A 22,660-nucleotide genomic window follows, 5' to 3' on the forward strand; every position below is an offset into this window, starting at 1 on the left:
GATTGATTAATATAATTTTTCGAAGTAGTAGTAAATAAAAAATATAGCGCATAATTATACTTCGATCGAATTGTAAACACATACATCATGCTCTATACCATTGCTAGCATTTAATGCAAATCTACGTCGCATAAGTAATTGATTTAGTCTTAAAAGTTAATGATTAAAGGGACACTCGTTATGTCCGAAAAGCCTCTTCTATATATCATAATATATATATTATTCAACATGATATCATTTTTTTTTGTTTTTATATTTGCAATGATGCTAAGATAAAATTGTCTTGCGTTGTCTTCGGCTTAATCTCTGAAGAGCCACGTCGATAAAGAACCAAAAGCTACGGTCCTGTTAAGCGTCGAAACATCTGTAATTTCTAGACGAGACTGAAATTTCCATGGCGATATATCAGAAGTTTCCCAGGACGAATAATTCAATGACAGAAATTGGCCAACAAGTTTCTCTTCATTTTCCAACGAAATTATATTTCGTAAGAGTAAATATATAATATATATATATAAATAATATATAGATATTTATATATATATATATATAAAAATAATATATAGATATTTATATATATATATATATATATAATAATTTCTACAATATGTCGTTTTATAAACACGTACAATTAAAATGTACAATTTGTCCTTCAACGCAAAAGTAAAATAAAAATTTGAAATCAGAAAGATAAAAAATGCTGGCCATTCTTTTCTGCCATCTGCTCGCTTCATTCGACGGACGCTTCTAAAATACTGCCAAAATTTCTCTACAAAAGCGAAGACCTTATTTTGATTAAATTGCACCAATAAAGCATATGATCTACCTTAATCATCCTTTTTATTTTTAACAATACATCCCGTTAATTAGCAGCATAAAAAACTTAATTCAATTATACTGTATTACTTAAAAAGAGTTTAAATTTATCGTGCAGCCTAATCAAGAGACAAAAAAATTAAAAGCCTTGCTTCCAATAGTATCGTAAGGCACATTTTCGACACGTCCCAAGTCTCTCAAGTTTTCAAGCGAGGGATGCAATTTACGGGGACGAAGCCGGGAAGCGACTCGATAGATTGACTATTAAAGACCCACGCTGTTATCGAGAAAAGTAGTCGCCATGCATTAAAATAAAACGAAACAAAAGATAAAGTCATTCGCCTATGTGTACTCAAAAAGTATCCTTGAAAAAACGTGTAAAAAAAGTACATGTATATTTATTTTACATGTTTGTAGCATTAAATGTACGACGAAACTTGCATACATCAACTTTACTGTTATTAGTATATGTTCAAATCCATTGGATTCGATTGCATTCAGTTAAGAAACAACAGAAACTTATTCTGCTTCAACATTCTAAGAAATATCACGACCCATAGTGACTTTTTAGTACATCCTCGACAAATAGCGCACTACTCTTCTCGGGTAGCGACAGGAAACAACGTTAGATATTGCAATAAATATGGTATTTTGACGATGCACGCTCCGTTAGAACCTAGCTCTGATGTAAACAGCGGAGGCATCGTGTTCTCCGTAACCAAGGCGTTTAGCGTGTTTGTAGACTTCATTCGCTGCTGCAGCTAGAGGCAATGGCTGTTCTAATTGATCGCTCATACCTAAAGAGAGTCTTAAGTCTTTTTGCATGTGCTGAAGTGGTAACTGCGTTGGGAAACCACCCTCGATGATAGCTGAAAAATTAAACCACATTGTAGATATCGTTCAACCAGATCTAAATTTCAATTACGCTCGATCAATAAAGAAAAGAAAGACCGTAATACCTTTCCCTTTGTCAAGAATGGCAGGACATGCCAATGATGTTAATTCCAATACTTCGAGGACATCCTTTTGCTGTAGACCGGCACGGTCTGCTAGAGCCATACTCTCGGCTAAACCAGCAAGAGTTACACCAGCCATCAGCTGTAGCACGAGATTCATTTTAGAAGCATTTCCCACCTCTCCAAGGTAAAAACTGTTTTTCCCCATTGCTTCGAAACAAGATTGACATTCGTCGAATAGAGGTCGATCGCCAGCCGCAAGGATCACTAAAGTACCCTCTTGCGCTTGTGTTTTGCTACCCTGTACTTGGGCCTCTAAGTAACGGCCACCCTTTGCTGTTATTGCCTCGGCGATATCTTGAGATGTTTCTGCATCTATACCAGTCATCTCCACATATCCTTTTTCTGGAGATATTTCTGTGAGGACTCCACAATTCCCAAACACCATCTAAAAAAGATTATCCACATTTTTTATATTTGTAATAACGTTAAGAAATCTTATATATAACAGGATCTGAAAGATAAGCCACGTTTTTTACTTACGTCTTTGGCAGCTTGAGGATCAGCCACACAGGAAAATGTAATATCTGCAGCGAGCACCACATCGGATGGTGTTAAACCTTGTTCTGCTCCAGCTTTTACAAAATCTGCACACTAACAGAAAAAAGATCGTTTAATGTAAATTTTCAAATTTTTTAACTTGAACTTGAAATTTTGAAAACTGATGGGACCAACCGATCGATGTCAAAGCATGTAAACATAATTTTATGTAGAACATTTTTTTGTATAACGAAATAAAGTGATGTATTTGAGCGAAAAACGTTCTTGTACTTTTTTTTTTTATTCAAAAATTGAGGCCCTATTGTTACGACCTTGATAAATTTTGATTTAGCATCTTAGCGACATCGCTCGGTGCGACATGGTACTACGAACAAAGTCTAACGATAGCGGCTCCGGTAGATGTCGCCACAACGAGCCACTCGCCATTTGCGCCGTTATTCTGGTCACGTAGGTTGTCTGAACGGCTTCGAAGCTAAACGTTTCCAAGCTTGCTTGCCACATCAGCAAACGACGCCATTGCATCATCTAAAGATATTTCCCGCATACGGCCAAAAGGTGTATCTACATATTTATTGAGATTTAAAGGATTATAAATTCGTTTAGTTATTCTCGTAACCTAGAAGGAATTATGCTCTGATGAATTTCTAGAAGTTTCGAAACATTCCAATATGTCGAGAATGTGTGATAAATCAATAGAAACCGTTAACACCATATTATCGTAGCAACCATGAAAACATTCATCACATGTAGATGTATATACATTACTGTTTACTGATGACAAATGTGGTAATATCTGTACCTTTATTTTGTTAAATTTGACCAAAAACTGTCATATATAATACTACATTTTATATACGAAATAAAATTCTCTTTTAGATTTTCAAGCATAAGTCGACGCCATGCTTTTACAATATGTAATGGCGTCATTACTCTTTACACGCGATCCGTATTTTTCTATCAAATATATTTATATTGACTATAAAATCATATTTAATCGTATTAATATTACATTAGCGGAGTATATGTAATTTTTGTCTTAATTAATGTTTCTTATCGAACTTCGTATAATCATTAATGAACATAAAGTCCAGTTGCTGAAAGAATATTCCTGGCATTAACGATTATGTATCTCGGCGTTTCTAGATGTGACCAGTCATGAGTCAGTTGTGTTGTCAACAAAGAAACAAGGAGCACAAGTAGTTTATTCTTCCGTTTCGGTCAATAAACAATCTTTGATTTGTGGAAGTTAAAATTTTCGAGAGTGGCCGCAATGAAGGTTCGTTTACTCTTATACCAATGAAACAAATAATTCCGAACAAATTTGTCAGACGGCACAGAAGTAGCATCGACTATGTGAAACGAATATGAAAACTGATTTGCGTCCTCTATTGTTTTGTTGCACGTGCGCAAGAGTAATCGAGTAGGAAGTGTACATCGATCGTATTCTTGACCTGTATTATCTTACAAATCCAATTTATTTCGGCAACTACATGAAATTATTCATGTAGTTGTTATGTAAAAACATATATAATAAGAAGATAACTTATCATTCAATTGATGAATATATATATATATATATATATATATATATATATATATATATATATATTCATACAGTTAAAATATCATGAAAGTATTATTTCTTTTCTATACTTATGGACGTTATATCGTACATATGATTCAGTACGTCTCGGCCTATAGGCGATGTACTTAAACCGTAAACGATAGAGAACAGACACTGAATAAGTGTTGAAGAAGAAATAGAAAAGAATAGGTGTAAAAAATATTGCTGGTCAAAGAACTTTTACTTTTTCTTTCATTTCTGTGACATATGTATTGTGAAGCGAAGGATATGTCCACGCGTTCTCAATTGCTTGCATCGTTGCCACGTCCACATTACAATATGAGCCTAAATTGCAAAACTAAAAACTAGATATGTATCTAAAATATTTGTTGTTATCAATTTTACTATTTTAAATGCATTTAATCTATGTGAATTAAAATATGCTATTAGTATAGTTGAGTAAGTTGGAAAAAATGTAAATGATTCTATTTTATAATTTTTATTTTAAACCTGAAGAGTTGTTACAGGTAGAGATATCACTGTTTACGCTTAAACGTAGCGAGGAATCATATAACAGGCTCAAGTTTATGCAGCTATACATATATGCCAATGAATAACCTTGGAGCTTCAATCAACTTGCTTACTTCTACAAAGCAAGAAATTCAATGATTTTCAAAAACGAATACCATCGATTAAAAATCCTCAAGCTTTGACAACGTGATACCATAATTTAGATAATATTCAAAGCTCGCACCATGAATACATATGGATCGTGTATTTTAGGTAATAACGATGTATATGACGCGTAACCGTATATAGATAGGAAAACATTCACTGCTCTGCGCCATGAGCGATCATTTCAAATCTACGGAAATTCGTGGGTGGATGGTTATATACGCTAAACAGATTGCCGGTTTATTTAAACGACGGTGTCTAACGAAATACGATGGTACGCTAACTACGGTACATTCCTAGAATTCGTTTAAGTATTATTCCTGCTCCATTCATATTTCGCTAAAACTTCTATCACTCGATTCCAGATGTGCTTGGGATGATTCCAATTTAGCAATCTAGTTTTTTCCCTCGTGTATCCAAGTGGCGCGCTTTTTTTTTTTTTCAAGAAATAAACTGGGTCACACGATGGCAGCGAAGTGTGCGTATACACGTGTCCATCGACGAAGAGAATCGGACGAGTGAACAAGCACGAAAGCAACGTGCTAGAATATAAGTTGCAAAGGTGGCGGATGTAGACGCATACAAGCAGTGGTAGAGAGGTATAACGACCTTTGCGGCTCACAGTGAACGTGCGGAAATCATTTGTATAAAATTTCTAATCGCAAAGTTCGCGCTATTGTTAGTCGGTACGCGACGCACGATCAGGAAATAAAATGGCAACAGGAGGAGCGTGAGAACTCACGTAGAGAGAAACGATTTGTAGGTGGAAAGAACTCCCACAACGTTTCAGCAATTACATATCTCGGATAAGTTGCATAGTTGCATGCATGTTTGCTTAATAACAAAGAATGACGAGTGTTTTATAGGTCTATTTGTTATTTTATTATTTTTTTAATTATTTTAGAATTATTTTTAGAATCTCAGATGTCTCCTACACCGATTATTATTATCAGCACAATCAAACCGGAAACTCGACTAGCAATTAATTTCACCGAACTGCTGATACGACACTAGCAAGAACGAGCATGTCGAGACTAGAGGACCAGAAAAGCGAAGTGAAAGAAGAGTACGTTTAGTAAGGGAGTAATTAGCGACTCTCTAGGTAGGTTCACGTGCAACTTAGTGTGGAAATTCTACGGCTTGTTAAATGATGTAGTAGACAGGGTCCAAGATATTTTTGTGAATATTTTAAGAGTAACAAAAAACTTGTAGAAACATGATATGATCTATTATTGTTAATTTAGAAACTTTTAAAAATTCTCCTGGTTATCATTCAAGGATCCCAGTTGTTATAGATTAAGAGACAATTTTGAGGAGAAAGTTACTTAGCTTTTACAAAATTCTATATTATTAAGATAAACATTATGAAGATAAGATAACATTCAAAATGTCGCGATCATATCACAAACAATAGTATCTTTTTCAGATAGAAACGATACGCATCCCGATAGCTCGTGAGCCATAGTACGGACAAAACGGGCGAATGAGAAGAACTTAACGACACAGCCGTTCGTTCAGACTATATGTATCTTGGGATACATTGTACTTGGTATTCGTACGTCCCTGATCGTTCCGATCTATATCTACCGATCCTAAAAATATTTATAAACGGTAAAATATAATACGAGCAATAAGGTACTGTTATCGAGTGCCGAACGACTGTCCATTTTAGTACATTTATTTGGCTTTCCAATTATGCATATACTTGCAGTCAGATAAATAATTCACCTTTTAAAAATATCAAAATCGCGGTAGACTGGTAAAGGCCAAGGGAAGGAAAGCAACGAAGGACAGAAGCGACTAAAGGAAGCTTCGAAGCGAGCCTGCGCCGTCTAACCGACACGTATAAATAAAGAGTTGGATACCTGCGAGGTTGCCAGATCTCAGTAATATTGATCCACGAACCCGACACAGCCGTCAGCCGGGGGTCATACAGAGACACGTGGCAACATCGGCCTGTTCCCAGCTGATCGAGCTCTACTCACGTCTGCTCGACGGTCGACCGTGTCTCTCCGTTCCTTGGAGTTCTCTCGCTTCCGCACGAGCCCTCCCTCTTTCTCTCATAACTAGCAACCGGCCACTTATCGCCTTGCCTCAAATCACAAGCCTTTCCTTTCTTACATCGCTGCACTCAACCATTCCACTTTAACTCGAATATGAAGCGAATACTTCCTTCCACTTGTTAACTATACACAGTTGCGAGCGATATTATGCAATAAAGAAAAGCGTTACGCGCCAAACGGACAAGTACACGTCGTGTTTGTTCGCAAGAATAAAACATAGGAGAACCTCTAACGTATATCTTCGATTCTCCTCTACTCCATTCTGCTTTCATCGCAGCAGACGATTTTATGCCAATTTTATACCTGAGTCGCTACCATCGAAGTCGAAATAACGTGCTGTCCTTTAAAATAGCTACTTCTCTTTTCTTCATCGTTACTATCCGTCCGATACCTTTCGACCCTCCTAAACACCATGTGCCAACAGTGTTACGTAACAACAGTACCCAATTTGATACTAATGTAATCTTTAGTTATTTAGGGATTGAGAAACCGATTCACATAAATTCGTAAATATGTTGGAATCGATGAAATGTTTTGAATTCGATGTTTTTACGAATAAAATAATGTTCCGCTTGATATAAAGCAACTCTGTTTATCTCGTGCGATATTCGTGTTTCTCGTTTCGTGATAAACACGATTTATAAAAGCTCTGTAAATGCCATCAATCGACTTAAGGCATTTCCTTTGGAAGGATTCCTTCCTCCATTCTATTTATCGGTGTCATTACGTAACATATTTTTAGTCGATAAATCCATATTTATTTTCCATTTATGTTATCTTCCAATAATATTGAAGAATTATTAATATTGTGCAATACAAAGATCAAGTGTCACGTTTCGCTGATGGGAAATCTTCTCTCATATTTTTTCTAATTAATTTACTATCGCAATATCGCATGAATCGTTTTCTGATAATAGCACTTGGAAATAATAAAAGAATTTTACGTTTCTTCCAGCTGAAGAAATTATATAATGGAAACTAACCAGAGACTTAAGAGAGTAGGATAAGAAACCAAATGGCCCTACCCCTACATTTGCCTCCCTTGGCCATGACCGACGAGACAGAGGGAGAGAGAGAGATAGAGTGTGTGTGTGTGTGTGTGTGTGAGAGAGAGAGAAGTCTTCGCGCAAGCTATAGAAGTTTAGCAATCAAGGTCAAATTCAATCTCGTTACGACTATGCACACAAATCAAGTTTCGAAACAAATTACGAAAACGATCTACAAGGTGTCGCACGAATTACGCAATCCCTATTAATTCTGATTCAAGCTTAGGACATAATTCAATCAAACATTTGCCAAACTCACTCGCTTTGCTATATTTCATTGTGATAAAGCATTCCGTGATTCGTGACCTTGCTGAATTCTGCTTACGAGACACAACGAGGTGAAATTTGAAGTTGAAGCAAAAAAATAAAAAACGAAGAAAGAGAAGGAGAGGGAAGCCAAGGTAATCAAATATAATATACATAAATTGAGGCTTATCTAACATATCTGTAATTGGAGAATATGATAGAACTGTAGTTTCAAGCATTTATTATCGTGTCGAATACATACATAAGCATATATGACACTCAACTTCTAAATGCGTCATTAATATCGTTTATGCGAGCGAGTTTGTTTGTTCAAAGTTTTTTTTTTTCATGCGCATCAATAGCGTATTACATATGTACATTTAAATTTATATTTTCTGCTAATTTTAGAACACTGTGCATCTAAGTTGTGATGTTGTTATTAGTGACATTTCTTGCGTACTACACTATGGTTAATTTGAATACCTTTGATATTCATAAACGCGAAAAAGAATTTGTTACAGATATAGGATTAGCATGCGATTGTTCAATCTACCCGAAGACCGTTCTCTAATGGCTAAATTACATCATACTCCTCTCTCTCTACGCTATGCTTTTCTTCTTTACATGACGTAGAAAACTCGCTCTTATTGAGCCCTATTCAAAATTGAACGTTAGCTACCGCTGGCCGAGCTATCATACCAAGGTCAATCTGGCAATTGTACACATGAACAGTTTAAACAAGTGATTTACAGGTGTGCGGTGGTTTTATTACGATAACGATTTTAGCATACTTTTGCTCCTTGCTCTAAAGTGATTAGTTTTCTCGATAAAATGGAACCACAAACTTAATGATACTTTGCTCGATATCAATTGAAATTTGCATTGTCAGTACGTACGACAATTTGCAGCAAATAGTTAAAGTAATGACAAATCGTTTTGTCAAGGTAATTAAAAATAATAAGTATATGCTTAGAAAAGGAAAGAACAGATTTCTACAATATGTAATTTCAGGTTACGTAAATGATGAGTAGTTCCTAGAAGAAAAAGTCCGATTTTTAACAAAAATATCGGTGTTGTAGAAATCTGAAAGTCACCTCTGTTTTATAAATAAAGTGCTATATTTTTCCTATGGTATAGAGTAGGCAGCTTTCAATAAACGTTCAGTCAAATATTTTTCTTCAAGCATTCTCTCAGTTGGAGCACTTTCGTTTCATATTTGCGTATCATTTTAACTGAACGCAATTGGTACACAAACAGACACGCTTTCGAATGATCTTTGTAATCGTGAAAATAACAATTATACTGCAAATACATAACGATGTTTTTGCATCGAGTAAAAACTGGGACTACAGATGTATACTAGATCGGTGTCACACGATAACCGAAACGATGCTTGTAAGATTGCAGGTGAAACTAATACCACGAATCTTATAATACTATATAAAAACGATGGTCTTTAATCAAGAAACAGAAGCGTTTCGTTCCACGGTCTACTTGTATACGTTAATTTCTATGTTACCCGGAAACGAACGTGAGAATCATACTTCATTGTGATTTCATTGAAATTTCCAATTAGAATATCAAATATTTTCTGAATACTGAAACTGAATACCAAACTAAACTACAGACAATACGCGAAGAGACGAAGGGAATCGTATCATACGTTACGAAATAAAAATTTCTTGATAAAGAATTTGAAATTTTTTCGTTCGAGCAAAAGTAGTAGTGACGCTGTTCATCAGAGTGGAAAGATGGCAGATAAAAATGTGCTAATTAATGAGCGTAAGAAGAATACTTAACGAAACCATAGAAGAACATATGTAATAGAAAACACGTGATAAATAATAAGACTATAAAAGCACGTATCTGAGTACGTAGTTGAGAATAGATAGAAAGAAATAATCCTGGTAAGGCTAGCGAGGATGTGGGGACAATGGGCAGGAATCGGGCTAAAGGGCTGTGTCTGGTTGTGATCGGGCTCCCCTGATGGGGCGGTTCGTTGAGCGCGGTGCAGAGCGGCGAGGTAGGTTTCGCGTCGGCGCGGTTCTTGGAGCTCGCAACGTTGCCGGTTTTCCGAGACGATGGTTACCACGAGGAGCAGCCAGAGTCGAACGAATCTTTCACAGTCAGTTTTTGCCTTTGATAGGCGGCGGACGACGCTAAACGTGTCGCGATGCACGAGTGTGTCATGTGACATACGAAACAACAGTAGAACCTTTGCGTTGCTGCTACAAAGTTTGACAGGGCCGGCACGTAGAAACAGATAGAGTAACTACACACGAAGAAATAGAGAGAAAGAAAAAAAAAAAAAAAGAAAACGCAACGGAAAACAGCGTGTTATATGTGTGTGTGCGTGTGTGTGCGTGAGTGCGTGTATGTGTGGCTCGTTTGAATGTGTTATCCATTTATATGCGTAGCTGGGCGCGCGCGAGTGTTTCCATAGCTGTATAGTTAGCTGTGTGCAACGGTTATTGTATGCTGGCGGATTACCTTCCCGTCCAATTTCGGAACTCTGCAAGTCGTTCCATTAGAGCGCGCACAATTATGTTACCGGCTCGACACGGCAATAGCAGCAACACCACTGCCGTCACCATCAACAAATCCAGTAATTTCAGTACCTCCATAAGACACTGGGCCGGATTTTTTGCGAACGGTTAAGGATATACTACCAGTTATCTCGTCGCTATCTCAGAGCCGAGACAATCGGTGCTTCGTGGCTTGTCCATGATCCTCGCTTAGGTACGTAACACAATAGAGAAAATACAAATAAGAAAAGAAAAGAGAAGAGAGCAGAGAAAACAATCTAAAAAGAAAAGAAAAACTAATATCATGTATGTAATAAACACGTTTCATATATTTTTGCAAAAGCATGTGTAATGCGTACGGAAATCTCGTAAAGAAATGACAATGTACGCTTTTACGTTAGCAGACCTCCTCCTCTTCTTGAGAAACTATAAATAATAATCATTGAACGTGTATATCCGCTATTACTTGCTGATTCGAAAATAACGCAGAATTTTAAACGAATTTAACAGAAGAGCATTAAAGTCGATCGATTGGTAAATTTTGGATTTCGCGAACATACATCAGGACATGGGAATTCTTGGTTGTATGCGTGGAAATCGTCATATTACAGGTCATAGGAATGAGGGAGCGAGTTTTCACGTGGGACTCGTGGTGGTGGTTAATAGTCCTTCTCATTGCGGTGCACGTTACGGATACGCAGGACGCAACGTTCATTACGGAAAAAACGTCGCCGTCCTCGCGTGTAGAATGTGCCACGGGTTGCGAGTGCTTGGACAATGGAAAAAGCATACTGTGCCGGGAACGAAACTTCCTTGGACTCGGTCTGTCCAGGCAAGTCACCAATGTTGTGTTGAGAAACGTCGGAGCCGCTACCATACCCGTTTCCGCCCTCGAGCCAGCGATTCGTCTCAAGAGTCTCGCCTGGACTTCGAGTGGAATCGAGAGGATAGAACCTGGCGCATTCCTCGCGACAACGTTCCTCGCACATCTCAACTTAGGTGACAATAGGCTGACGGAATTACCGTCAGACGTCTTCCATCCGCTGCAACAACTACAGTACCTGAATCTCACCGGAAACCGGTTGACCACACTCCCACGAGCATCATTCCAGGGTTTGGATTGGCTCGAAGAAATCGACTTGTCACGCAATCGTCTCTCAGTACTTCCCTATCAAGTGTTCGCTTTATGCAAGTCTTTGGCACGGTTGGATCTTTCCGGTAATTTGTTGGTATCCTTGCCGGATCACAGTTTCAGGCCCAACAAAAATCTCCAGGAACTCGTCCTGTCCGCCAACAGACTCACCAAACTTCCACCCCGTTTATTTTCCGGCTTGAATCAATTGAAGATCTTGGAGCTGGCCGATAACGAGATCGATACAGTTCCGCGCGGCCTGTTCGCCGATCTCGTATCGTTGCAGCACCTCGATCTTTCTGGGAATCCTATCACGCGTTTGACAAGCATCACGTTCCACAGCCTGTCGAATTTAAGATGGCTCAGCTTGAAGAATCTACCGGTCACGGTGCTTCCATACGATGTATGGCGACCAGTGAGGAAACTACGCACTCTATTGCTTTCCGGAACAAGACTAGAGGCCCTTCGTAACGAGGACTTGAAAGGATTAGATAAATTAGAGACATTGGAAGTGAATAACAGCCCGTTACGCGAGATCTCTCGATGTACCCTGGATCGTACACCGGCACTACGTAAAATCGATCTACGCGATAGCAATTTGACCTTCCTACCGGCAAACGTGGCGCAGCTATCGTTTCTGAGTGAGCTGCAGCTGCAAGGGAATCCATGGGCCTGCGATTGCCGTATGTTCTGGTTCGTAAAGTGGGCCGAAAGCAAGGAGCACCTGCGAACCGTTTTTCAGAGTGGATTTCGCTGCGGCGACGAAATCGACGGTACTGCCGATATCCTTCAAACCCTTCGTTACTTGAAATGCGCACCGCCAAATTTGATATATGCTACGCCCACGCAGCAACATCTTTTATTAAACCCCGTGCTACTCGAATGTGAATTCAATGGCAATCCCACACCGTCATTAACATGGGTTACGCCGAGGCTTCAGGTACTGCATTGGAATCCTGATCCAGCATTTCCCGACGCTTTTGTCGAACATCCTTCCGTACACGGATGGGAACAAAGTGTACCGTTTGTTGATGATGGTCGCATACGCATCCTCGAGAATGGATCTTTGTACATAGCGACGTTGCTCAGGCAGGATGTTGGACAATACAAGTGTTACGCGGTGAATCCGATTGCCAATGCCACCACCTATATTAGTTTGCAGATGAATCCAATAACATTAAACAGAATCAGGATCATGAGCATATTGGTAGGCGCTGCCAGTGCGACGGCCTTTCTTCTCCTAACGCTTCTCTTGCAACTGCTTCGTTATCTTTTGCTGAAGTAAGTATTTTCTCCCGTTTCAATGCAATTCAACACCGATTATTATTATCGCTTGATGCATAAGTGCCACTGCGTTCGAAAATGATAATGCGCAGGTGTGCATCACCTGTGCTACCTTCGTTACCTCGCGTACCAAGTCAATACTTTTTTTCTCTTCTGCCTTGGAAAATACATAAATGCATTGTATTCGATATATTCAATTGTAACTGTGAATTCGTGTGAAACTGATATCGTTCGCGAATTATGCAATTTCTATCGCTGTATATAAAATCGTTCGTTTCCTCTCGTTTCAGATGCGGCTGTCTAAACTGGTGTATGTGCTGTGGACGGGTGGGTTCCACACCTAGAGCAAAGCAAATTTACCAAATGTTGGATAATATCGAGCAATACAAGAGTCAGCAACTCGAGAGACTACGCGAGAATTACACTCAACAAGTGCACAGAATAAAAGAGAACTGTGCTCAACAAGTAGAATGGATTCGAGACAGCTACGAAGGTCAAATGAGACACATCAGAGACATACGGGACTACGGAACGAGCCACCTTACGGCTCTCAGAGACCAGTATTACGATCAGGTAATGAAACATTTACCGGAAAGTTCGTTATTCAACGTAGAATTATTAAATATCGTCCTGCTCGCATTCGCGTAACACCATTAGAGATTACTTTGAAACAAAGTTGTACGAGTTCGTCAAATTTTAAATAATTTCCACAAAGAACGAGAAATATGTCAAAGGAAAGATCAGACGTCATGGCGTGCGAACGTTTCACAATGTTGTTTTTCTGATCTCGAAACAGGTGAGGAAAGTACGGGATTACTCGACGAGTCAGCTCAATTGGGTGCGAGAAAACTATGTCTTCCAGCGTAACAAGATAAGAAAGTTCAGCGCCCATCAGGTGCTAAGACTACGCGAGAGTTACAAGTATCAACAGCAAACACTGAACAAGGTACTAGAGAATCTACCGAACTTGTATTTCGATAATTGCCGGAGCGGCTCTTGCGGAAAGAGCGATTCGATGGTATTTGATACAAAAGACGATGGACCGATCCGTATGGATACTTACTTCAAGGCAAAGATCGACGATCTGGCGAACGGCGCTAGTTTGGAGGATGTCAACAGCGAATATTACACGCCAACGGAACTTTCGTCGACCAGTCCTCATGGAAATATAATGGAGGGGATCCATATAAACTACATCGAGGAGATGGGCCCACCGATTCGATTTGATCCGTTGTACAACGTATCACCGCATTCGATAATTCTGCACAGTATCGACGAGGACGGAAGCTCACTGTCGGTGTACAAAGATGCAGACAATGTCAAGTCAGTTTTCAAAGGCTTGAGCAGCGAAGTCTTAGCCAAAGAGCCTAAAGAAACGCCAGAAAGTTTTGGTCTTCTTGCACCTAGCTCCAGTTTGCCTGACCTACCGCGTGAAACCAAACTTTAGACGAATTTGATGACAAGTGTTAATACAAAAGGGTACTAACCTTTCTTTATATAGCAAGATTACAATTAAGACGAGAATGTACTGCCACTGGATCATTATGTGAGAAAAATATAAAGAAGTGCCTCTACATCGGTAAGTGAGACTGTATTCGCAAGAACGAACGGTGGTATCTTTCTCTATCGTGGGATTTCTTGAAATCCGATTGTTCTTTATTCGTCTTTTAAAATGTCTTTTTTGCTCCCTTAAAAATGCTTCAAAACAAAGATATACCTCGATGAACGATAAGAGAAGAACGCCTACGAGTATCAAAGGCTGCGAGTGTCCTTTTGCCAACATCGATCAAGCCAATGATTGTGTGTGCGTGAGTGTTGTTTAAGGAGAACTAAAGAAAAGACAAGAAACAAAAAAAAAAAATCGCGGACAGTTGCCAAGGATTTTTCTGTGATTCGATCGATGACCTTGTACTCTGTCCGCCCTTACACTTTGTGCTTTTTATCATTGTTGTTATCATCGCTCAGCACAAACGATAACAATCGACGACCGTTAGACAAAGAAAACGCTGGAAAGAAACGCAAGATGTCATAGTGTTACTGCCAACCCTGCCGTAAGCCAATTTCAAAATAAAAAGCTAAAGCTCACAAAACAAATTGAGAAAGCAAAAAAGAAGATAAAAGAAGGAAGAGACAAAACTGACGCGTGTATAAACGGGTCCGTACTAATTTTCGCCTAATTGTCAATTTCACCCGAAGGTCAACGATTTTGAAGAAATCGATCGATTCGCTTTTATTCTTCTGTAAATAAATGTGCGTGTGACTTTATCAGTTTGCGGAGACGTGTGACTTCAATTTTTATGAAAGATTGAACTCAGTACCGGTATACACGATCGCTGAAGATTATTCACTGATCGAAGTCCGATGAAACCGATACACTGTTTGTTATTCCGTCTAGATTACATACTACTCTTCTTTCCTTTTTTCTTTTCGCTTTCTATTTCGAAAAATTCGAGTGTCCAGACATTGGAACGCATGTTATCTTTTTCTTACTTTTCCAATGTCCGCGAATGTTTTCGCTCTTTAAACCTATCCTTTGTTCGTTAAAATACAAATTATTCGAAATATAGAAATATATAATTATTTAACAGAAAAAGAACTATCTTTGTCAAGAACAACACAAATACATGTACTTAATTAAATATCATCAATAACACAGTTATACCAATCGTTCCGAAAAGAAAAACTTTCGAGAAGTATCAAAGAAGATAATAAGTGATATTTCTAAATTCTTTTATCCAATCAAGCTTTTGTTACCACAATCCAACTGATACAAACACGTACAAAAAATTCTAGTAGATCTATAACGAAAATAGCCTTTTCTTAAATATCATACTCTATATTTTTATATTATCCGCGTCTTTCCTCTTTAATATGAAACGTGAACTGAATTTTAAATATCCGATTAAACTATACCGAGTTAACAATTTTATCCCGATTTTAATTATAAAAAGACTATCAAAAATTTGAGGATCCACATTTGAGATATTTGATTATTCGGGTACACTAACTGAAGTAGTTACGACGAGAGAGATCTATTCTAATCATGATAATAATAATCAGCTCGAGAACGGCCCTATTATAGGCTTCGAACATCAGACCACTCCTTTTTCTTCGTCTGCTTTTCTATGTGCACAATCCAAACGATATCGATCGCGGAAAAAAAGAACCGAGCATAGTTAGATTCTCATCATTGGTACGATGTTTTAAATAAGCTTATTAGATAATGCATGTTCTATGAGCTGTTGTATTTCCCTGACAATGTTTTACTCTAATTGGAGAAACTTGGAGAGATAGATCTGTAACCTTTTGTATATCCAGAGAACCGTTCGTTGACATTATATTATCTATTCCGAGTCTCTACTTTATCTGTGTGATTAAAGAAACAAAGAAAAGAATAATACAATTATAAAATCTATCGATGTATTTGAAAGTTATAAAAAATTATTTTCTCAATCGTATAAACGATTATCTCCTTTTTCGTACGCATGCCACAAAGTGGTTCGAACGTATATGTACATCGAATTATTACTTCTTGAGACGTTAGAAATATGCAAATTTTTTTTTTTTTAGAATAAAATACGCTTAGTTTGAAACGGGAAAGTAGAATTGAATTTTTTCCCTGCCATTAGATACAAAAAGTGTCTAAAGGTCACCCCAATTATTTTTTAAATTCACACTAAATTTATCTTGCGTTGTATTCTAAAGTGGATTCAATTGACTGTATATGATCGCAAATCAACCCTTCCAAAGGCACGGTAGTCATAAATTTGCCACCGTTTTCCGCGCCGAGAAGTGGTTCTCAAACGTTACAGTTTGACGCTGTACCGTTAATTCAACCGAAGAAATTAGTATCACGCGTGCTATTCAATTTACTGAATTTCACTTTAGAATTTCTAACAAAACTGTGACGATAAAACTATACGATGCCGCAAAAAAGAATTTCATTCTATTATCAGAGTTTTCTTGTACAATGATTTATCAACTAATAACATTAGTATATCGACAAGTTACAAATTGTGGATTATAAATTTTTGTTTACAAACGATAATCGGATAATCTATCAGATAGGTTTTTCAAGTTCACTTGTAAAATTTCATTTCATTTCGTTACTATAAACATATGTCACTGTCGTACGAAGGTATTTATTAATATTAGTAACTCGTAACTTGTCAAATTTCACTGATAATACCAGTTCAATTGTGCAAAATAATCCAGGTTACTCCTTTCAAGACAAAACGACTTTCCTGTAACGAATCACGTTCGATAACTGAAAAGATGATCGGACGCGTATACGTAATCAAACTTGATGTATATATTGTAAGTTTAATGCGTAGAAAATGCTGCGCGCATGCAATCCCGTTTCTTAAGCAGTAGAACTTGCAGTTCGTGGTAATATATGTACGTTGAAACGCAAGAGATCCGGATTTTCTTTCTTTTCAAATCTTTTCCCTCTCTTCTGTGCGTTGAATCGCCCCTCGCGGCCCCCACCACACACGTTGCATGCCGGCGAAACGAATAAGACAACTAGCTAACGCATGTAACGGTGCTCCGCCGTTATTTTTGGAACGCTTCAGCGACTTGAAGGAGATAAAATTTTATCATCCCTCGAAAACGGGGACGCGACAGAACGCGGCAGAAAGTATACATCACGGAATACAAGGCATCGTGCTCAAGCAAGAAACTGCTGCTACCGTGAATGACGCTGCGGGAAAACAGATTCGAGTCGCGTCTCATGACAGAACGAAGGAAAGCAAACCGATTAGGTGATTGGTGTGGCCGACGTGAATCTTAGCGGTGGTATAGTAGCGTGCCACACGCGAGTCGGTTTTTAATTGCCCTTTCCGTATGCCGATGCGCGCGTGCGCCGTCATATTATAATTACATTACGTTTCATACGAAAAGTATCGCGTCACTCGAATCTAGTGGCAACGTTGTAATAAACTTGTCATCGTAACGTTTCGACAGTTTGTCACCTTCGTTATCTAGACATTTTCGTTATCAAAAAACCGGTTTCAGCGAAATATAGTTTACATTACACATTGACGTATAATGTTAATTTTTCAAAAGGCTTTTCCCATAGAAAATTTCATCGAACTTAGATATTGTATATATATGTTAAAATTTCACTTGTTATCTTCGAAGGGCACGCGATCAAAACCTGTACGAACGTACGTCCAATATATATCTGTAAGATCGGGAAATCGACGGAAAAGTTACTTCTATGCGATCAAAGTCTAGATGTTTCTCTTTCAAGCAAAATGTCGTAATACGAAATAAAGAAAAGACTTAATTACGTGCTTTTAAGATTTGCCTAAACGAAATTACGTTAGGTATCGCTAAAAGTTGTTCCTTAAACGTTTATTTTCGATGATGGAATCGGAATTTATACGTCATATCTATCGATCCAAGGAACTGATTATAGGACTATCCATTAATCGTTAAACACTCATTAACGTTCTTAGATATACAAATTAGGTGGCTACAGATGTACTTCATCAGAACAATCACTCGTCAAAAATAGGCTGTGGAATACCACGAGATGATTCGTTCCACGATACGTATTATGTGTAGCAAAATGAAAGATAATGTAAATCGCGCGTGTGCACTATATTTTGTTATATTAAATATTCAAATTGCGCGTAGTTTTTCAATGAACAAAAGTTCCTGCTATGAAAATACGATTTCGCGGTCTTTTGAGTGCTTTTGGTAGTTTGTATTCTTTTGCATTTTTTATGCCTGCTACTAAAAACACGCGTTACGAATACCAATATGAATTTGTGAAATATTTATTTTTGGAAAAATAATACTTGTAGAAAAAAATTAGAACATTTTCTTGAAAAAAAAAAAAAAAAATATTTCCACTTTCTTGTTCCTGTATATTTATATATATTCCTTCCTTTTTTACACTTAAATCAAAGAAATTACAAATCACCGGGAATATATATATTTTTTCAATATTATAGATTTCGTAACGATAAAATGGAAAGGAAGAAGTCCCAAAAATATTTCAACTGATACATATCCCACTTCTTCCATCGTATATCACGCGATAGTCAGAGTTATTGAAGTACTTTACAATTCAAATAAGTAGGTACCTGTGCCCCTGCAGAATTTTTCATTTTTCGCCTGATAAATAATTTAGTTTTTCGTTACCATCTTAATGTTTGTTTTCAATAACAACTTAAGTAGTTTTAACCATAAGCTGAACATGCAGCATGATCAATAAACGAGATTGTTTATCAAAATATCTTCTTTTTCTTTTTTCCCTAACTTCCACAAAATCATTTAAACATATTATTGAAGGAATAAACATCATTCGCGAAATTTTTCATGGCAGAATTCAAATTGTCAGAGCAATAACATCTTGTTAATTGAAGGTAGGATACGAAGTAGGAAAAACGAAACACGGCCATGTCATTTTTGCTGACAATGCAACAATAAAATTGATAGCGAAGACCGTGTTCAGAATTTGTATAAAATTAGATACATTCAGATAATACATATATCCTGCCGAAAAATGAAATTTCAATTTTTTCTTAATGCAAATTCAAATTTTATGTAATTATATGACTGTTTGAAATTTAATGTATTTCAAAATAAAAAAAAATATATCAAATATATCTATTTTTCAATTGGTAAAAATTAATTAATATTTTTTATTATTTTTATTGCCTATTGTTCGTATTCAATTTATCGTGTTAAAATAAAATTATTCTTATAAATTAGCGTTAATAATTTATATGAAATGTGACCTCTTTTTTTATAATTATGAAGATATCACTTACGACAATAAAACAACCATATTGCAATTGTAATTGCATTACAACATAAGTAAATGAATTGCACATACCTTTTCCTGCGTCCGATTCCATACAATCACGCTGTGTCCACTGTTGATTAGGTTTTTTACAATACCACTTCCCATGATTCCCAAACCAAGGAACCCAAATTTCAAGTTTGAAGGAAGGATGTTTTTTTCTTTAAGTGTTTGCGACAATGTTTCCACGTCCAAAGGAGGTGTCACCTATTGTATTAAGTAATAACATATTAACAATTAATATAATTTCAAGTACCTATGTAACAGTAAACTACATTTCGAGGTTAAAAAATAAGAATAAGTAAACATAGACATCTTCTTTAAATTGAAAGAACATTAAAACTCCTTTAAGACATTAACAAAATTTAAACGCAAAACAAATTACTTTGAAATACAACTTAGAACTTGACTGTAATACATTTTTTACAGTTTTCATAATATAATATAGCTTTACAAATACAAAGATAATGATGAAAATGATTCATGTATGATTAAAAAATTACATTACTTCATAAAAATAAGATTTTTGTTGATTGAAAATTTGGAATTTGTGTTAAATGATACTAGTTTTATATCGATGGAAAGGAATTAAAGAAGGCGTAATATTGTTGTTGTTTATTTATTTACATGAATGGGTAAAAGTTGTTGGAATTTAGTGCTCTAAAAGACGCAAGTTCCTGTTCCTAGTGAATATTCAATTAAAATATTTACTATTATAATTTAATCTTTTTCGAATTAAGAATAGTTAAACAATATCATAAGAGAAAACTTCTTGAAAAAAATATACTTTTGTATATGTCAATCGTGGAATAATAAAATAAAGTATACTTACAGGTCTAGCAATATTCGCTGGCCTGTTAAGGAGAGTTGATCCTGATTTTCTGAGAGGAGTAGAATGGTTTAACGCAGGACTAATGCTGCCAACTCTATTACTATTACTTGTACTTGATTCTCTCCGTTGCTTTTTGGCTGGACGACGGGCATCACTTGCACCAGAGTCTAATCTTTTAGTTTTTGGCGTTTCCTAAACCAATGGTATCGTGTCATATTTTGTACTGCATATTAATTCTAGGATATGACGCTTTATATTCATATTAGTAGCATGATTTGTTAAATTTGTTTTGTAATTTCAATGTATCAAAATGCATAAATTTTAATTCGATTGTTTGTTATAATATGTAATATAAATCTAACCTTACGAGGTTTAGATGTTTTTACTATATTTTTCTTCTCAGATATGCTTTCTTCTTTAAGTCTGTCGAACAAAGAATCTGGGTCTAAGCCATCTTCAAACACCTAGAGCAAATAATACTATAATAAATGGTATATAACTAATAATTTTTTATAAAAATTTTTTTTAGTATACTGTAGTAAGCAATAATAGTTATAAGATATTTATAAAACATATCATATTTTTATAAATTTCACTATATCATATATATCACAGAAACATGTACATTAAACAGTTTTCATTTTATTCATATAGCTTACCTCTCCATTAGCAATAAATTCCTCTATTGCTTCTACTGCATCTTTAAATGCACCAGATTTACTAGACTTTACCAAAGTATCTTTGTATTCTAGATATGGTTTTATATTAGATTCCTCTATCCATGCGCTACAATAAATATTTATGTAAGTTTCAAAAGTTAATATATTACAAAACATGAAAAATAAATAACTTCATCCAAACTTACTAATTATTTGTTCCGAAGAAGAAAATGCATTGAACCGGCCCCTTCTTAGTATTTGTCGGTTTCTTCAAATCCTTTGAAGGATTAGACACCTTAAGATGTCATGGAGAAATTAGTATTTAAAATAGAAATGACAATAAACGTATTCTCCATATTCTCCATAACAAAATAAAAGTATAACATCATATTTGTAAATAACAATATTAATAATACTCATAAATCTGTATCTCATGTGCATTATATTTCATGTTTTATAATAAACAATTAAATGTTATAAACGTAAAAATGCAAATGTAAATAAAATATATATTGTTTTATTCATCATAATAATGTACTTATTTAATCAAATTAAATATTTGCAAATACGTAAATTTTAAATATGTCAGTATTTTTCATTTAAATAATTTAAATATAAATACTGGATAAATACTATATGTTGAATATAATTTAAACGATGATATATACAAATAAAGAATAAAATTATTCAATCATATCAAATTTTATTCATAAACTACGTATAAAATAGAAGCAAATAATAAATAGATTATTACGAATAGACGTATAATTTATAATCAATTATATGATTTGCTCAATTTGCAACTGAAGAAAATCATAATTAGCGCGCGAATATTTTAGAGGGACTGATCTTGCAATAAAACCAAATTATCTGTTTCTAATGAGAAAAGAAATAATTTAAACAATAACTGCTTGGATATACATAATGTAAACATGAAATTTAGCTTATCTAAGAACATCATGGGTAAATAACATAATTTAGGTTATATTTTCATAGTCTGCGCGCCAATTTGAATTTAAAGGACGGATATAGTGGGAGATATGTAATAAGAAGTAACAGGAGCATAAAATATATCAATTTATAATAGTATGGTATACAGTTAAGCGGAGCACGAAATGTTCCCGCCAAAATGATGGCCGCGTTTGACTTCGTGGCGCGTACAACCAAGCAAAGTATAGTTAATATAGAACCGTTAGTAGTTAACTCCAACTTACCCGACCAGGCCAAGGCGAAAATCCTTTCATCTTGGCCCTGAAATCCATAAAGATATCAATTATTAATCACCGCCATTTGGATTGCACTATTTTTATTGTAAACATCCATTGATTAACACATAATAAGTACACACCATACAAGATCACCCAGCTTGAATACCTCCGACATAATAAAGCTTCCCTATTGCTCTCACAATCGGCAAGCGACTGACTGAGGAGTAGAGCGTCGTTTGTGCATGACGACGTGATCCAAATACCCCCACCAACATA

General features: G+C 36.2%; 2 protein-coding genes across 3 annotated transcripts; one reads left to right on the top strand and one right to left on the bottom strand.

The window, feature by feature from the left end:
• Positions 1 to 821: 821 nt before the first annotated feature.
• LOC117236947 (putative oxidoreductase GLYR1 homolog) lies at positions 822 to 22,657 on the bottom strand. The gene is made up of 10 exons (XM_033500407.1): positions 22,525 to 22,657; positions 22,391 to 22,427; positions 21,383 to 21,471; positions 21,177 to 21,303; positions 20,880 to 20,981; positions 20,518 to 20,709; positions 19,719 to 19,892; positions 2,316 to 2,426; positions 1,776 to 2,220; positions 822 to 1,685 (listed from the first exon to the last, which is right to left on the bottom strand). The coding sequence occupies exons 1-10, from the start codon at positions 22,557 to 22,559 to the stop codon at positions 1,486 to 1,488; spliced, it is 1,512 nt and encodes a 503-aa protein (XP_033356298.1). The 5' UTR covers positions 22,560 to 22,657; the 3' UTR covers positions 822 to 1,485.
• Positions 10,033 to 17,862, top strand: LOC117236946 (leucine-rich repeat and immunoglobulin-like domain-containing nogo receptor-interacting protein 2). 2 transcript variants are annotated; one of them, XM_033500405.1, is made up of 4 exons: positions 10,033 to 10,666; positions 11,064 to 12,865; positions 13,159 to 13,441; positions 13,665 to 17,862. In XM_033500405.1, the coding sequence occupies exons 2-4, from the start codon at positions 11,073 to 11,075 to the stop codon at positions 14,313 to 14,315; spliced, it is 2,727 nt and encodes a 908-aa protein (XP_033356296.1). In that variant the 5' UTR covers positions 10,033 to 10,666; positions 11,064 to 11,072; the 3' UTR covers positions 14,316 to 17,862. The 2 variants fall into 2 exon arrangements, with proteins under 2 accessions (XP_033356296.1, XP_033356297.1); XM_033500406.1 differs by lacking the exon at positions 10,033 to 10,666 and having other exon boundaries at positions 10,682 to 12,865.
• Positions 22,658 to 22,660: the final 3 nt, after the last annotated feature.

This window comes from Bombus vosnesenskii, unplaced genomic scaffold (assembly GCF_011952255.1).
Source record: "Bombus vosnesenskii isolate JDL3184/JDL3185 unplaced genomic scaffold, Bvos_JDL3184-5_v1.1 scf7180000013352, whole genome shotgun sequence".
Taxonomy (NCBI): Eukaryota; Metazoa; Arthropoda; class Insecta; order Hymenoptera; family Apidae; genus Bombus; species Bombus vosnesenskii.

Coding starts and splice junctions, on each gene's coding strand:
- LOC117236946 (XM_033500405.1), top strand. CDS start 11,073: ATGAGGGAGCGAGTTTTCACGTGGGACTCGTGGTGGTGGTTAATAGTC. Junction 12,866..13,158: donor CTTCGTTATCTTTTGCTGAA/GTAAGTATTTTC, acceptor CTCTCGTTTCAG/ATGCGGCTGTCTAAACTGGT. Junction 13,442..13,664: donor GAGACCAGTATTACGATCAG/GTAATGAAACAT, acceptor ATCTCGAAACAG/GTGAGGAAAGTACGGGATTA.
- LOC117236947 (XM_033500407.1), bottom strand. CDS start 22,559: ATGTCGGAGGTATTCAAGCTGGGTGATCTTGTATG. Junction 21,472..22,390: donor TTTCGCCTTGGCCTGGTCGG/GTAAGTTGGAGT, acceptor TGACATCTTAAG/GTGTCTAATCCTTCAAAGGA. Junction 19,893..20,517: donor CAGCGAATATTGCTAGACCT/GTAAGTATACTT, acceptor TTAATACAATAG/GTGACACCTCCTTTGGACGT.